At 28.5% G+C, this 16,575-nt stretch overlaps 1 protein-coding gene across 1 annotated transcript; it reads left to right on the top strand.

The window, feature by feature from the left end:
* Window positions 1-2,284: 2,284 nt before the first annotated feature.
* On the top strand, window positions 2,285-16,530 carry LOC107170223 (uncharacterized). The gene is made up of 3 exons (XM_015520289.2): window positions 2,285-2,987; window positions 12,239-12,551; window positions 13,805-16,530. The coding sequence occupies exons 1-3, from the start codon at window positions 2,915-2,917 to the stop codon at window positions 14,202-14,204; spliced, it is 786 nt and encodes a 261-aa protein (XP_015375775.2). The 5' UTR covers window positions 2,285-2,914; the 3' UTR covers window positions 14,205-16,530.
* The last annotated feature ends 45 nt before the right edge of the window (window positions 16,531-16,575 follow it).

Genomic DNA, 16,575 nt, shown 5'->3' with positions numbered 1-16,575 from the left:
TAAAGAATGTAATATTAAAGATGGTTCACTCAGCCTATCTATTTTTATCATATTGTTCAACTTTATAAACTAATTGTCAAACAGTTTCTTAACTACTCTGAATCAACTATACACAACTATTATCTTCATTTAAAATTGGTGTATATAATTGAATTAATATTACTCAAATGTCTGAAATGATTTGTATCAGCTCAGAAAATATTAAATTCAAATGTGTTTTTACTAGATTGTCAAACGACTCAGCATTAATTTCATCATTATGTCATGCAAATCGATGAATAATTAAGATATTTTGTTAACTTCAACTGCACATAGTATGTTATAAAATATTACTTTTTCAAAATGTATGTTGAATTTATTTAAACATATTAGATCCTATTTGTCCCTATGTAGTATGTATATTATATTTTTATATTATATAATAAATAATTAATGTCCATTATATGATCGTGTAATTATTAATTAAGCAGTTAGTTCCAAACATGTTACAACATGTAATATATCTTATTATATTATAGCAAAATACGAATAGATTAATGATTCATATAGGAATAAATAATGCATGCATATTGTGGTTGTATTATTAAACTGTTATTAATAAGGATGTTTATAAATTAAGTTTATAAGATGTTTTGTGAAAGACATCATTGCGGTAGAATTTCAATTACTGAGATGTTAAACATACTTATATGGAGCGCAATTTCTGAAGTTACATATTCCAAAAGAACATCATATTTACATTGCTGGAACAAAATATTGTACAGTGGGTATGCATATTGTATATCTACGTTTTATTATAGACAATAGTAGGTACAATACTCCCAGATAAAACCATGTAATATATGAAGCACTTGGACCCAATCATGAAAATACTGTCAAAATCATAAAGTTTCTTAAAATAACCAAATTGTATAACCTTATCTGACATTTGTATTTGTATTTGTATCTATTTTGTACTTTGTATTATTTTTTTGTTTTTTATTTTTACTTTTATTTTTTATTTTCATCTTTCTCTCACTTCCAATGCTGTACCTCTATATATTTTAACATTATACCTTTATAAATAATCTACATTGTACTTAATATTCATAATATTGTCTAGCACCTAATTTAATTTTAACATTGTATAATATGCCAATAACCTTACATAGTTGTTGCGGCTTTAATAAAAAAAAACCATGTAATATTTTTACTTTTTTTTTATATTATATATATAAATACTCGTATAATTTAAAATAAGTTAAATGTCTTAAACAATATTCTTTAAAAAATTTAAAATATATTTTCCTAAAGTATACCTACGATGATTAAAAATTCTGAAAATCAAAATTAAATTTGATTTAATATTAAAGGAAAAATTAGTGATAAATATGTTTAGTGTGAATCACTGCAGTGTATATATATTTCAAAAAACGACTTTATAATATTATGTATAGTGTATTATATTCTGTGCAATTGATTACGAAAGTGATCTATTATACCTATAGGTATATCATATTTACTTTACTATACTTTAGCCTATAGATCATATTTTAGGTACCTATACGTATATACCTTTATTGCTTTATATTTTTTTGATCCAAATGTAAAAATGTTCGTTTAAAAATACTAAGTTCAGCAAATATAATACTATATTAAAGTCAATCTCATGAATCTTTATAGTGAAAATTAATTTTTGGATTAAATAGCTTCTCAAAAGACGCAATATAGGTATGTATACCTATACGTTATTATATTGTGGAGTTAATAATTGTTCAGAGGTTTATTAATAAACTATGTATAACTTTCAATTGTCCTATATAGCAACGATACGGTTTTATGTTCCTTTTGAAAAACTTGGCAAGCTGCGGAGATTGGTCGTGATTTTATGGTTCTCGGGAGATGAAATATTATAATAATAATACATGCGATTAAGAAGAGCGGCGTCGGTGGTGGCGGCGCGTATTTGCGTTTTCAACGGGGACGGCGTCCAACGGGAGGGCCGGGCTCCGGAAAACGCGGACCGGCCAACCGCAGGCGCGCGTAAACGACTACCCCTCCCCCTTCCCGATGGCGCGTTGGTATGTACCACTTGGCGGCGTGGTGAGAGGGTGGACCGCTGGCCGCCTCGCAAATTATGCTTCACAGCGTAATAAATAGTAATACGCGTGTACCATAATATTTATTATAATATAAACATGAGCGGAAAAATACTCGTGTCCGCCGGCGGTGGCGAAAAACGTCGGTTTTTCTACATATAATACACCAACGTATACATTTATCACGTAGATGCGTGTGCGCGTGTACGTGCGTAAACCACGCGATGTGTCACCCCGACAAGCTCCTCCTAACGACTCTTCACCGCGAATGTAGTTTAATCAACCGCGCACGGGCGAGCACCGCTACACGGCCAACAGCTTTTCGTCGAACGTTTCCAAGGACGCTGCAGTCGACGACGACGCGTAGTACATATACCACTATTATATTATAGTACCTACTATATCATATTATACGCGGATCAACACTATTACCTATACTCTTACAAATCTCATAACGATTTCGCAATATCGCATTACTATTTACCGTTTACCTATTATAGGTACAGTACGTAATATCAAAATATGGTATAAACCACTTAAATATATGCTTGCTGCGAAACGGTCTTCTACCGCGGTACAGTCTACAATAGTGTATCGTATATGATACGACCCGCCAATACTATATTATTCTTGAACCCGGCTGCGTCCTTTTTAGATCACGATATCAATTTTAATATATTCGTATGCGCTTCAAATATAGGTAATTTAATATACCTATTATACCTCTATATATTTACGATATACGAAGCTTTAATATCATAAGTACACCTTAGCAATATAATATAATATAATATATATATACATTGCTATCAAGAAACAAATAAAGACACGTCATCATGGAGTGCCCCAAACCTTCGTTTCTCATTAGAGACTTGATCAGAGACGTCTTACAAACTTCAAAATCTTCAGGTAAGCTATAGTTTTGATTATTGTATTATTCTCGCGTGATGTGCAATGCGCAATGCATAATACCTATAATAAAATGTATTGAAAAAATTATGGAAATCTGTATATAGTGACAAAAATATCTACTCGTTGAAGATTTTTTTTTTAACATTATATATTTTTAATCGGTTTAAAAAAATCCTGTTCAATATTCATTGAAATCATTAAATTGTGGAGTCTACAGTTCCAGTCTCAGCAGATGGGGAATTTTATAATATGTATGTCATGTCATTTCATAGCTGTATATTTCGTCCGATTGTAATGTACCTAATTTATTCCGATAAAACATGTATACAGATTATTGATATTGGATTTGTATATTATTATTTTATTTTTTATCTGCATAATTTTATCACTATAGCGAGTAAAGACATGAAATAAGTACAACGTAGGATTAAATGACTATTTCCGCCGTGCAAGTATAAATCAGTGGTATATATAGTTAAACGTCGGCAGGCCCAAACACCTACTAAATGTTTTTGCGGGTCCAAGTATAAAATATTTTTTAATACATATAAAATAAGAATTCCTATCATCAGTATCATCATTTCAATATTTCAAAAATTACGAATTCATTCCAACAGCCTCCTCCCTCTTATAGGAGCCGTAATCGCCGGTACTAGGTAATGATATCTGCCTTTAATAATAATAATATTTATAACATAATACATTTTTAGCTACTATTATTTGTTGACATAAATTTACTGACAGAGTCTTACGTCCGTAAAATGAGAAGGAAAATATATTTTTTTCAAATTATTTTTTGGACTTCATCAGGTTATTTTTTTTTTCTATTGGTATAATAGTATAGCATACTATATACATATAGTACCTATACTATATTAGTATAGGGGTGCGTCGATATTATTAATTAATTTAGAAATCAGATCGCGATTATACCTACAATACAATAACATATTATAATAATGTAGTTGTAATAGATACTAAGTAGGTATTATAAGCTTGATAACAATGATAACATTTATTTATATAAGATCTATATTTAACACATATACTGCAGTCATATAGGTATATGTATAACATACTTAGTATAATTTTGGTAGAAGTTCACAATATATTTTCTTAAATTGAACTAGGTAAAAGCTTGGATGGAATTTAAATACAAAATATATTTAAATTATCTTACCCGAACAATTTCTAAGCAGAATTTATTACCAAGAATATTTATAGTTTTCTAATTTTGTATAGATTTTACATACATGCACCAAAAACAACCATTTTGAACATATTCATATTCTTGGTTATACTGAATTTAAATTGTTAGTATAGGTATATAGTATTGATACAATTTAAGTTTAAAATAATGGTTCTTCTGTTAATTCTTGATTATTAAATATGTACCTACCTATTACCTATTTTCAAATATTTACCCGATCAGTGACTTCAACTATGTTATAATGTAGTAATGTACCTACTTTTAATTTTGTATTAAAAATAAAATAAATTTAGAAATTTAGAATGAAGCAAATGTTGAATTACGCAGTACAGGTGCATATTTCTTTTATTATTCTAATTAACATATTTTAGAATCTTAATTAATTGAAACGGTACCTCATTCGCACTCTGCCTCAAATAAGTATTTTGATAGGTATAATGTAAAAAAATATTTTTTGAACTAATAATAAATACGCCTTCTCGGGAATCAAACTGCATATGTAAGAAATTCTATTAAAGACAATAATTAAGATTCCTATTGTGGGGTAGTGTAAAAAATTCGAACTTCAATAAAATTCAAACCTTTCAAAATATCGCCTTCTGAAAATTGATAAATGCCCCAATTTCATAAAAATTATTTACACGGTAAATAATCAATATATTCGCATGGAAATAGACAAGTAATTCTAATCAATTATATAAAATAAGTATCTAACTGCAAAATAAATCATACATAAATAATTTTGTAAAATCTTTAAAAACAACACTCCTTCACATCATAATATGAAAATATTAAGTTCTATAGAGCCTTATTTTAATCCACTTGACATTTTTAATATTAGATAATAATTACAAATACCAACCATTGGTATTAGACTTATTGTATTTAAATTATTAACAAATAATAATAATTGTATTTGCATCGTTAGAAATAACTAAATCAAATTGCAAGTCCAATATATATATTTATATAATTATATCATATTAGATACCTATGTCGGTACCTATAATCCGAAAAGCAAATAGTAAAGTTAAATAACACATCAGCTTATTGATTTGAGTGAATACTATTGTATAGAAGACCATGATTATCACTTATTAGTTATTATAATAGAAATAAAAATATTCAAAAAATTGTAACCGCCTAATAATATTAAACGAGAGTTCTTACTTATTAGTTATTAGCAAAAATAAAAATAATGGACAACATGAATTTGGTACATAGTTATCTCGAATGCAAAATCTTCGATCATATTTATTTTCACTAGAATAAAGGAGACCAATGGAGTTCAATGGAGTCCATAGGTATAATTCTCGATGAATAATATTTTATCTTTGAACCAATAGCTGAAACCAAACCTACACCACATCCTCTTTTATAATATTATGGACCTTTTTTTTTAGTTTTTACCAATTCGATAAATATTAAAGTTGTGAAGAACCAGTTCACTATATACGAGTAATTTATACAAGTATCACCATGTAACTTACGTTTTTATAAGAAAAATTAATCGTAATCCAAATCATGTACTGAAAACCATAGAGTACTTAATTTCGCTTCAAGTACCTCAATATTTTTATAGTAAACTGGTTAATATTTACGATTTTTGTTATTATTTTTATAGATTTATGGCGTTTTTTACAATTGATATATTTAAGCAATTATAGACCACTTCAGTTATACGAGTTGAAAACTATTTTTATGATTGTATTCGAGTCTATATATAGTGGAGTTCGTTTTTCGGAACAATAGTTGAATTAGTTGAAATATACCTTTAATACAGCGCATTACTGAATATGTCGCTCCGTGGAACCGTACGTTTCTGGTTTATAGTTCTCCCCTGCATAGACACTCATTCAAGTTTTGTAGTTCAATGTCTCCCCGGCCTATAAATAGACTCACGCTTCGCCACTGAAATTTATAGTTTAATGTGCAATTCTTGTAAATGTTAAAATGCAATTTCTATTAAATAAATATAATTTAAAATATAACCAGTATTATTTTGATGAAATATTTCATTTAAATACATATTATATTCTATATATACCTAGGAAGTATAGACGGTACGATTTATATGATACCTATATGTTTGTATTCAGCAGGGTTTAATAGCTTATGCAGTTATGCTGATATTAGGTAAGTACTAAATAGGTACCAAATACTAAATTATAAACTTTACCTAATTTATTAAATTTTTTGAAAGTACCTATAGTAAAATTCTCTGATACTATATCACACTTTATCTTTGAATGTAAATTATTAGTTCTCGATTTTTAAATATTGATTATTAGTATTATTTTCCAATTTTTATTATATAGATACTTAATCGATGTAATATTGAATATAACATTTATATCATGAGTATATTATATTAGAAAACTAAAAATGACATCATTAATAATTTCAACATTTTATTCATCACTCATCTTACTTGGAATTTCGTTTCTTTTTCGAAATGTTTTACAGAACTACACTAGTATTACGCTATCCGTATGTAGATTTCAACTATAAACTTTTACCATTATAACCATTAACCACTATATGTCAGATACCTATATTTATTATATAACTTTTCAGCCCCTTCTGCTATATTTTAATAGATACAACAATAAGGCTGGTTTTTCAATTTAATAGTTACGATCCTTTTAAAATGCATGCACTGATTGCGATGATATTTTGTTCATTATTATTTATTTATGGTGATGTAGTTTTTAATTTTGTATATTAATTATTAATGGTGTAAATTAGTTTGTTTTCAATAAAAACAACTTCAAAAATAAAAAATATAAATATCAAATTATGTTCTCAGCACTTAAAATACTGTATTACAGTATATACTTTACTTTTAAAAGGTAAAATAAGCTTTTAATAATTTAATACATAAGCTGAGTGTACTTGAGACTTAACGACATAATAATAATCTGAATATTGTATTGATTTCTTGACATTAAAGTAAAATTGTAGAAGGCCATACTTATAGCCATTATACCTATATACATTTATTCAAGATAAAGAAGTTATAAATTATCACAAGTATTTCTAGTGGCTAGTCTTAAGATCCAATAAGATACTAATATTTCTCAATTCTCATCAACAATTAAATGTTAAATAAAATTGTGATTTGTGAGTACATCTACAAGCAAACTTAGAACTACTCTATTTGAACATGAACAGATTTAAATAATATTTTAAACTACGTTATATAAATTTCAAAATAGTTAAATCTTATTCTCAGAACAAGATACAAACTAGGTATTTGGAATTTCTTATAGGTAAAATGAATCGAGCATATTGTATAATATTAATTATATCAATAAAATATATAATAAATATTTCAGTTATTCAATAGGAGTGAGCAATTTAATTAATTTTCACAGAAAAATATAGCATTTTTATTACTTTTGTAATTGACTTAGTGTTTTATTCAAACAAGTATAAATATAAGCTGCAGTATAATATAAAAGTTTACAGTATGAAGATGTTATATTTAATAAAATTTCACCGTTTTAAAAAATACGGTAAACTTTAATGTAAACAAATGGTCGACAATTTTCAATTATAAAAATAAAGTTACGAATCGAGTTTATATAACTTTATATACTTTTTTAATTGGGCTCTAAATAAAACGCTTATGGTACTACACTACATATAGGTACTATACGGTTGTTAGATTAAAATTGTCTGGTGGTCGTGTTAGAGAAAGTCTGATATTCACCCGTACACCCCCGTGTAAGTATACGAGTGGTTTTAGAGAATCGGACGTGCTCAAGAGGGTCGCCACATGCGACGGACCATTGAATTATCACGACAGTAATTGCGTCCTTTTATCTGCGAATACCTCATGCTGGGCAGTATGAAAAGACTTAAAACAACTCCCCTGTATGTTTGATTTGGTCGTGTTTTTTTTCTCATTGATAATGATTTGAAATGCGTTTCATTAAATAGGACAAGGGTATTACGTATAAATATTCGCAATTATACATAAATAGAAGTTTACCCCAAAAATCACGACAAAAATGATAATAGACTTAAACTACTGGTTCCACATATATTTGATATATATATATATATATATATATATTTTATAGGGATATAGGGTAACTTTGGTAGGTACCTATATTGTTGTTAAGCATCCAATTGCCAATGTTTTTCTGACCCTAGTTGAAATTATTAGTTGCTAATACGTAGAATCATTGGTCTAGCTATTTGGTATATTATTATAGTTTATTATAGTTTATTTATACAAGTCTTACGAAATTGAATAGTTGTCAATCAGTCAGTTTCTGTATTTTGAAACACGTAAGTATAAAATTAACATAATATTATATATTATAACTTAACGTTTATTCTACATTGTCTTCTCTGTGATGGACTACAATGTATTATAATTGTAATGTGTACTATAATATGTATACAATATTGCTATTTAATATATAATTAATAATTGATTTTCCATTAGAATAAATATAGGTCAAATAAAGAAGATTTAACTTTATATTTTGGCTGAAAACTAATTAATTTGAATTCAATATCAATTAACACAGCAATACACATCAATTTATCAATTTTCTTCTTATTAATTTTGTTTTCTAAAAATGTTTAAATTAAATTTTATTAATATCACGTATGGGTATAGTAAATTTTGAGATTTATTGATCATTGATTAATCCGATTTACATATCACATTCTTCAATTTTTTTATAGATTATTATGAATAAGAGTCATATAGTAGACACGGGCGGTTTGCGTTTGGGCGAATTACCTTTTTACCTGTATAATAAAAGTAATGTGTTTGGGCGAGTTAACCGAGTTTCTTATAATGTGTTTGGGCGAGACAATATATTTCTTTTATTCCTGAATTTTGTGATCGGGATTATCACTTTTCGTATTTTGTTTATCATTTATCTTTAGATTAGACATAATTAGTTAGCGAAGGTTGTGGTTCGACGTAGTACTGAGGATTCAAAATTATTAAACAAGTGATTGACGTGCAGTGCGGACGGTGCGACACAATATAAAAGATAAAATTGTAATGATTATAAGATAAAACAAAAAACAAATATATTTTTTCAATTTTAATTATATTTTGACTTCATTTTTAAAAAATCTAAATCATTTCAATTTTTAATTACACGCGGACACACATAAATAAACAATCCATTTTTAATCATACCCGTGGAATTCACGGACAGTCCTAAGTCTGTCAAAATAAGAGGTAAAATAAAATACAGCATCCCAGGGTATTCAAAATAAATAATAAAAAATGGTCACCCAAACGCATTACAATGTTTTAAAAATTCACCCAAACGCATGATGCCCAGTAGACACAAGGGTGTGTTGACCCTTTTTTTGATCAGGACTAAAAGGTTGTAATCATCATAATAAATTCATGAGTAAATTATACACGCATTTTTTTTAAAGCTGGTCGGGGTATTGAGAGACTGAGATTTGTTTATTTGTTTAAAAAATGTATAAACATAATAAAATATTTTAAACCATTTTGTATTATCTTTATCTCTGTTTAAATTATCACCTTCGCTACACCTATTTCATTATGTTTTAAATACCTATGCTAGGACTAGCTGTTACTGTTAGTTAATAATAATTTTTAAACATAGCATGTATATATTATGTAATTTTTAAAGAATTACAAAAACAGTAGCTTATAATTCTTCTTTTTTAGATGTGATATTTAACATAAAAAATAAATTTTCACAACAACTAAGCTGTATGTTATATAATTTGCGTTTAGAGAATTTGGAATGAACCATTTTTTTTTATTTACAAAATGTCTGAAAATGAATTCTAATCTTTCAATATGTTATAATTTGTTAACTTGATAACATTATCTGTGCATGTGGTTGAAATTTGGTAACACTTAAGAACGCGTGGAGTCACCACGTATCTTTTATTATTAGTAGTGAAATAAATAAAATAATATTTAAAATTCTAAAATAACATTTACTATACAGCCTATATACACATAATCAGTGGCGTAGACATGAAAGGGAGGGAAAAGCTACATACCTAAACAGGAGGGGGAAATGTTGAAAAATCCCCTACCCTTTAGATCAGTATTTAGCGAGATATTCGTGTGTAAAGATTTTCATAAATTGTAAATTAATAAATATGAAGAATCGGTCTACGTGTGTGTACCTATAGCCTACCAAGGTATTGCAAACGATGACGGTTTTCCGTTTATATGAAAATTCATTAAAAATTGTGCAACCACGTTATCAGTTTTAAATATTCATAGTTAATTGCAAATGATCTATAAGCTATATGGCAGTTTCATGTACAATAAGGATCAAAGACCTTGTAGTCACTTAGTGGATGGCTGGAATTACACACAAATTATGTGGAATCACCTTCGGCATTTATTGCAAATTTTACGCTTAAAAATTAATTTAAAATGTAAAAATTATGCGATCGTTTTGAAACTTGCACCGTTAGATTATACATGCTCTTATAGCTATCATCCTAGTTAGTTTCATGTACAACAGGATAAAAAACCCTGTCATCAATGATCAAATAAAACATGGAAGATTATCCACTCCAATACTCCATAAAGTCAAGACTTTGAACCGAACCATCTAAACCTGAAGCGATAATAATTTCACATTCTCATAACTTAATAAAAAGTAACAACGATAATATTCGATAATATTTTAAACACAAACATAATATAGTTAAATAATATAATCATAGACCATAGATCAAATATAGTTGTCATCAACTATTTTTGACCAAATAATTATTATTTTACTACAAATAAACGAAAATAAAATTATATAATGATATTCAGCATAATTGACAAAATCTTCAAAATTCAATAGCTCGATAGATCATATAATATGACAATTTTGTCATTAAACTATTAAAGTGCATCCTACATTCCTACATAATGTAAGCAAAAACAAAAAAAAGCCAATGGGAAGGGATCTAGCCCCACATCTTCCGCTTGTGTACGTCATTGTACCTATACAGGGTGTCCCGCGAGGATTTACCCATTGCGATATCTCACGAAATAATGGAAATATCAAAATTCTGGTTTTATAATAAGACTCACAGGGATAAGAAATAAATTATTTCATTTTTTAATTTATTTTAATGTTTTTGTAAAACATTTAAAAATATATTATTTTTTTATTTAATTATTTCCAAAAATATTAAAGATAGCCATTTTGTAGTTTTTTTTTTTTTGAAAATATTGACGTTTCAAAATTTTATTTTCATTAATTTCCTGGTTTTTAAAATTTTTTTTAGTTTTGAAGAAATAAAATATGATCATAATTTATAACTATTAGGAACACGGAAGGTATTGGGCAGGCCGTATGGGAATGCGCGTGGCGCAGCACCGCGGCGGGTCACATGTTTGAAAACATTAGTGTTAAATAATTCGTATTTTTTCTCGAAACTAAAAAAAATATTAAAAATCAGGAAATTAATGAAAATAACATTTTGAAACGTCAATATTTTCAGAAAAATAAACTCTACAAAATGGCTATCTTTAATTTTTTTGGAAATAATTAAATAAAAAAATATATTTTTTAACTTTTTTACCAAAACATTAAAATCAATTAAAATATGAAATAATTGTAGTTATTATCCCTGTGAGTCTTATTACAAAACGAGAATTTCGATATCACCATTATTTCGGGAGATATTGCAATGGGTAAATCCTCACGAGACACTCTGTATATTATAATTGTATCTTAATAAAAGTACAATGATTTTCATACAATATTTCATGGATAATATGATAATATAATTATGTAAATCCACTAAAATCTAAAATATGTCTCTTATTATAATATAATATAGTATAATATATAATATATATATATATACATACATACATACATATATATTATATATAAATAATATATGATTAATTAGCTATATAAGAGTAACAACTATGTTTTTCTGTCTTATCGATAGACTATCAGACATCATAACGTACCTTTATAGTACCTAAATATAAATTACATAGTCAAAAACACCTAAATATAAAAATAATTTTGCTATCTATTATAAGATATGTCCAGCGACGAAGGCGCCACCGATATGGATGACCGTACGCTGGCAGTCAGTAATTTTTCTGCACTTCCATTGTTGGTCCAAAAACACCACCACCACCATCACTACCAACAACATCAAGACATGATGACTGGGAAGTCATGCGGACGGAAGGTTAGGCGCAGGAGAACAGCGTTTACACACGCCCAATTGGCTTATCTCGAACGCAAGTTTCGTTCTCAGAAGTATTTGTCCGTAGCTGATCGCAGTGACGTAGCTGAAGCATTGAACTTGTCAGAAACACAAGTCAAAACGTGGTACCAAAATCGAAGGTTTGTGATTTGTAAATCGTTAAATATAATAATAATATTTAATATTATGTTTATTGTTTATACACACATACGTGTTCACACACCTGTAAATCGAACGATGGTCAGAGGTACCTTATCTCCCATACAATAGCATCATTGACATATTTATTAATATGTCTATGAATAGCATATATACTTTTTTTTTCCGAGAATGGGTTATACTTTTATAACACCACATGAATGTAAAATCACTAAAAATTTAAAAATCTTTATTTGTAAGTTATAATTAAATTTAAATTATACTATTGAAACCTATTATAAAATATATAATAATAATTTATTAATTATTTTTGTTTAAGGTTTAACACGTCATACTATATGTATATATAAATTATAACGCTATATATAATTATATATTTTAGGTTTTCTTACTCACCTAATTTTTCTTATAATTATTCTGAAAAATTAAGAAGCCGTTTTATGAGTGTTGATATATACATATCCGTAGTGGTATATAGATGGATAGATATAAATAAAGAAGATAAATATAACAGTATAAATACGATTCTGCAAAATTAAAAAAAAAAATGTATTAAATGTATTAAATTTATTGATTCAAACATACAAAATTAAATAGGGGTATCTATTACCCAAGTAAATAAAATAAATATTGAATGTAAATAATAATTAATGTACGTCGATAACTTTAATCTTTAGATCGATGGGTGTGAGGGACACTCCTCATGCTGTTTTTATGGGCGTATATCGATTCCGAGATAAAAAGGCTTAAGATTTAAGGCGAGTCTTTTGTTGTGGGTGTGAGTTGCCCAAATTAACCTGCGCTCTAAATGTATATCTAGGTATCGGACATTTTGGGCGGTTGGGAGAGGTACATTGTTGAGGTAGATGGGAGGGCAGACTATGGACAATGGATGGATTTTGTTTCATTGATTTTTATACCCTAGTCTTTATACCAGGTAGATAAGAGATTGTGAAGATTTTGTACGAGGTTTGAGGCTGTTTCGGGGTCGGAATGGATCGCTAGAAGTGCCTTATCGTCAGCAAAGTCACCAGTTGTAGTGTTGGGGCCTTAGGGGGGATATAATTATAATATTAATGGTTAAAAACCCTGCAGTAGTTTTCGCACACATGGTATACTTGTGTTATAGAACTAAACGTGTAGCCCACCTTTATACACCTACAATAATAATCGTTTACATATTTTATATGACGTCGTGTTCTGTTGGACCCGACGTGTGCGTATGTTGTTATAGGACGAAGTGGAAGCGTCAGAACCAATTGCGCCTTGATCAGCTGCGCCAACAGTCGGTTGAGCCGCAGTCGGAAACATCAGCAGCCGCCACCGAGTACGGACAGCACCACAATAAACAACAGCATCAGCAGCACAGGCTGCACTCGGCGGAACCGCACCACGGCCGACAAGAGCACAGAGTGTACGTACCGTCGTCGGCAGCGTCTACGGACTCTGACATGCAGGCGGCCGCGGAAGTGTCGGCTGCATCATCATTGACTTCGTCGACAGCCGCAGTGGCTGCGGCCGCGTTCATCGGCGCGCCGTACCCGGGAGTGGCCAACGAAGCGCGGTGGAACTTTCTGACCACGGCTGCGGCCATTGTGCGGAACGTGTCGTACGTGCATGGGTGTCACATGTAAACAACAAATTAATAATAATTATAATATATAGGTAGTTTAATGTTATAATTTATTGCAATATGATTTAGTTCACATATTATTATTTTTCATTCACATAATCGGCACGGATTGTATACAGGGTGGTCGTACGAACGATAATATCATAATATTACATACCTACTATATTACTATAGCAAAGTTTTAAATAAATATAAATATATTTGAGCAATAAATCTTCACGCACAATATGTAACGTACTAGTTTCATAAAGCTTTTTGAAATTAGTTATAAATAGTAAGTACTTCATTTAACCTTGAACCGTGGTCTTCTAATTTTTTTGATGGGGATAAGCTAAGTCAATCTTTGTCTTTTGCATGCAATTTTTGACTGCATATTATATTAAGGTATTTGAGTATTGCGGTATTTGAGCTTCCTTTATAAATATAATTTAACTACTTAAAAAGGTCATGGTAGATAATTGAAACGGACTAAGATATTCTTCTTCTTCTTCTTCTTCTTTCGGGTTTGTCGGCCATTAAGACCATCCCGCCGGCCACCACACATACAATTCTCCAGCTTTCCCTATCCAAAGCTCGTACTTTACAATCAGGTCCTCCATTCAGTTCCACCTAACTAAGATATTATAAAATACTACAACAACAGCATTTAAAAAAAGCTATATAGATATGTAATTTATGATTTTATAACCTCCCTATTTGAAAATACCATTTAAGGGAGTCGAGTATATGCACCGACTTCCTGCCTGTTTTGGATACTCGCTTCACCCAGGAATAAAATTTAAATATCACAAACATAAATCATTATATTTAGTATAAATAGTATAATGATAATTACCTTATAGATAAAATTCGAATTTCCCTTTGTTTCGATTTGGTGTGGACTGTATTTAAATGATACTAAAACAATATACGCACTTTTAAATTAGTTAATATTTCATTTATTTTACAAGTTTTGAGTCGCTCACGTTAGCGACGCATAATAGGTACGTTGTGACAGAAATATTGCGACTAACTGGTGAACGATAAGATATTATCATTGGAACATATAAAACACAAACCAGACGACATAAAATACTGACAATATTAGCGATTAAACTATTAAAGCCTTAATAACACCCTTTATCCAATCTATCGTAATCTAAATTACCTATCTATTGATCGTGAAGAAGTATTACTATTTAAATGTATTTGCCACAAGATTAAGAATTAGGATAATTACTAGTTTTGTTGGCATAAATCTATAAACCCCCTCCCCTGATGTAATGGTAATTGGAGAAGAAGAAATATTATGGTAACAATTTTGATTGAATTACACTGCCTAATCATGTTTATGTTTGGTATATTATTACTATACAGAATACTCAGTTAATTGTTAAAATCATTTTAAAATGTTAGGCAAATAGAATTATGATTTCCATTAAATTTGTTAATTTACAAACTTCATCTGTATATTTGATTTCTAGTATTTTTGGTTCACCCATGTAAAAAGTCATGCATATTAGTAATCAGATTTTTATTTAGCATAAAATAAGACTTGCCTGCCACAGAAAATAATAATACCTAAAATTTGTTGGAAAACATTATATTTTAATTTGAATCAATTAATTAATTAATTACCATTGTCATTTGTCCTGTCCATTGAATAGTGAATAGGTAATGTAAATTAATTAAATGTTAACATAAGTCTAGATGTTTAATATTGTAAATATTTTTTTTTGTAAGAATTGTATTTTTTTTTCTATTTACAGTATAGACTACATCTGTTAATGTAGTATGTAATAAGACAAATAAAAGTAGAATAAGCTATTTATAATACAACTAGTTCAAATAAAACCCAAGTCCTAAACTCTATAGCATTAATAATATTCTAATGTTACGTGAAAACAATGCAAGTAATTAAGTTAAATAGATTTTTAACAATCATAAGATGGTGAGTTAGTAATAAATTATTTATCATAATTAGGCCTTTTTTTTAGTATACATTCAAAGGTCTCTTCATTTTTGGATTAAGTTTTGTTATTTAAATATGATTGCCAATTGCTTTGTCATTATTGTCTTTTAGAATATTTGAATTTTTATGATACTCATTTAATAATATTGTTATATTGTATCATTGAATATTTTTTTAATCTTAAGTAATATGATTATGTTTATGACTTACATGTATAAATAAAATGTGTAAAATATACTTAACACATTTTAAATAAAATAGTATACAATAATTAGTAACTCATTTGGTATTATAGGTTTAAGGTACTTATATTGTTTGTATGTCATAAATGTTTATTCAGAATTTTTAATTTATGTGCAATATTTAGTAGAGGAATATTAATTATGTAAAAATATTATATTACTTACACACAGTTTATAAT

The sequence above is a fragment of the Diuraphis noxia genome, unplaced genomic scaffold (assembly GCF_037042655.1).
Source record: "Diuraphis noxia isolate RWA-SAM2 unplaced genomic scaffold, SU_Dnox_SAM2 contig0003, whole genome shotgun sequence".
Taxonomy (NCBI): domain Eukaryota; kingdom Metazoa; phylum Arthropoda; class Insecta; order Hemiptera; family Aphididae; genus Diuraphis; species Diuraphis noxia.
This window is presented reverse-complemented; position numbering and strand designations above follow the sequence as displayed.

Bases quoted from the DNA above. Each gene is read 5' to 3' on its own strand.
- LOC107170223 (XM_015520289.2), top strand. From the start codon at position 2,915: ATGGAGTGCCCCAAACCTTCGTTTCTCATTAGAGACTTGATCAGAGAC. The intron at 2,988-12,238 runs GTAAGCTATAGT...ATCTATTATAAG, and splicing joins ACAAACTTCAAAATCTTCAG to ATATGTCCAGCGACGAAGGC. The intron at 12,552-13,804 runs GTTTGTGATTTG...ATGTTGTTATAG, and splicing joins ACGTGGTACCAAAATCGAAG to GACGAAGTGGAAGCGTCAGA.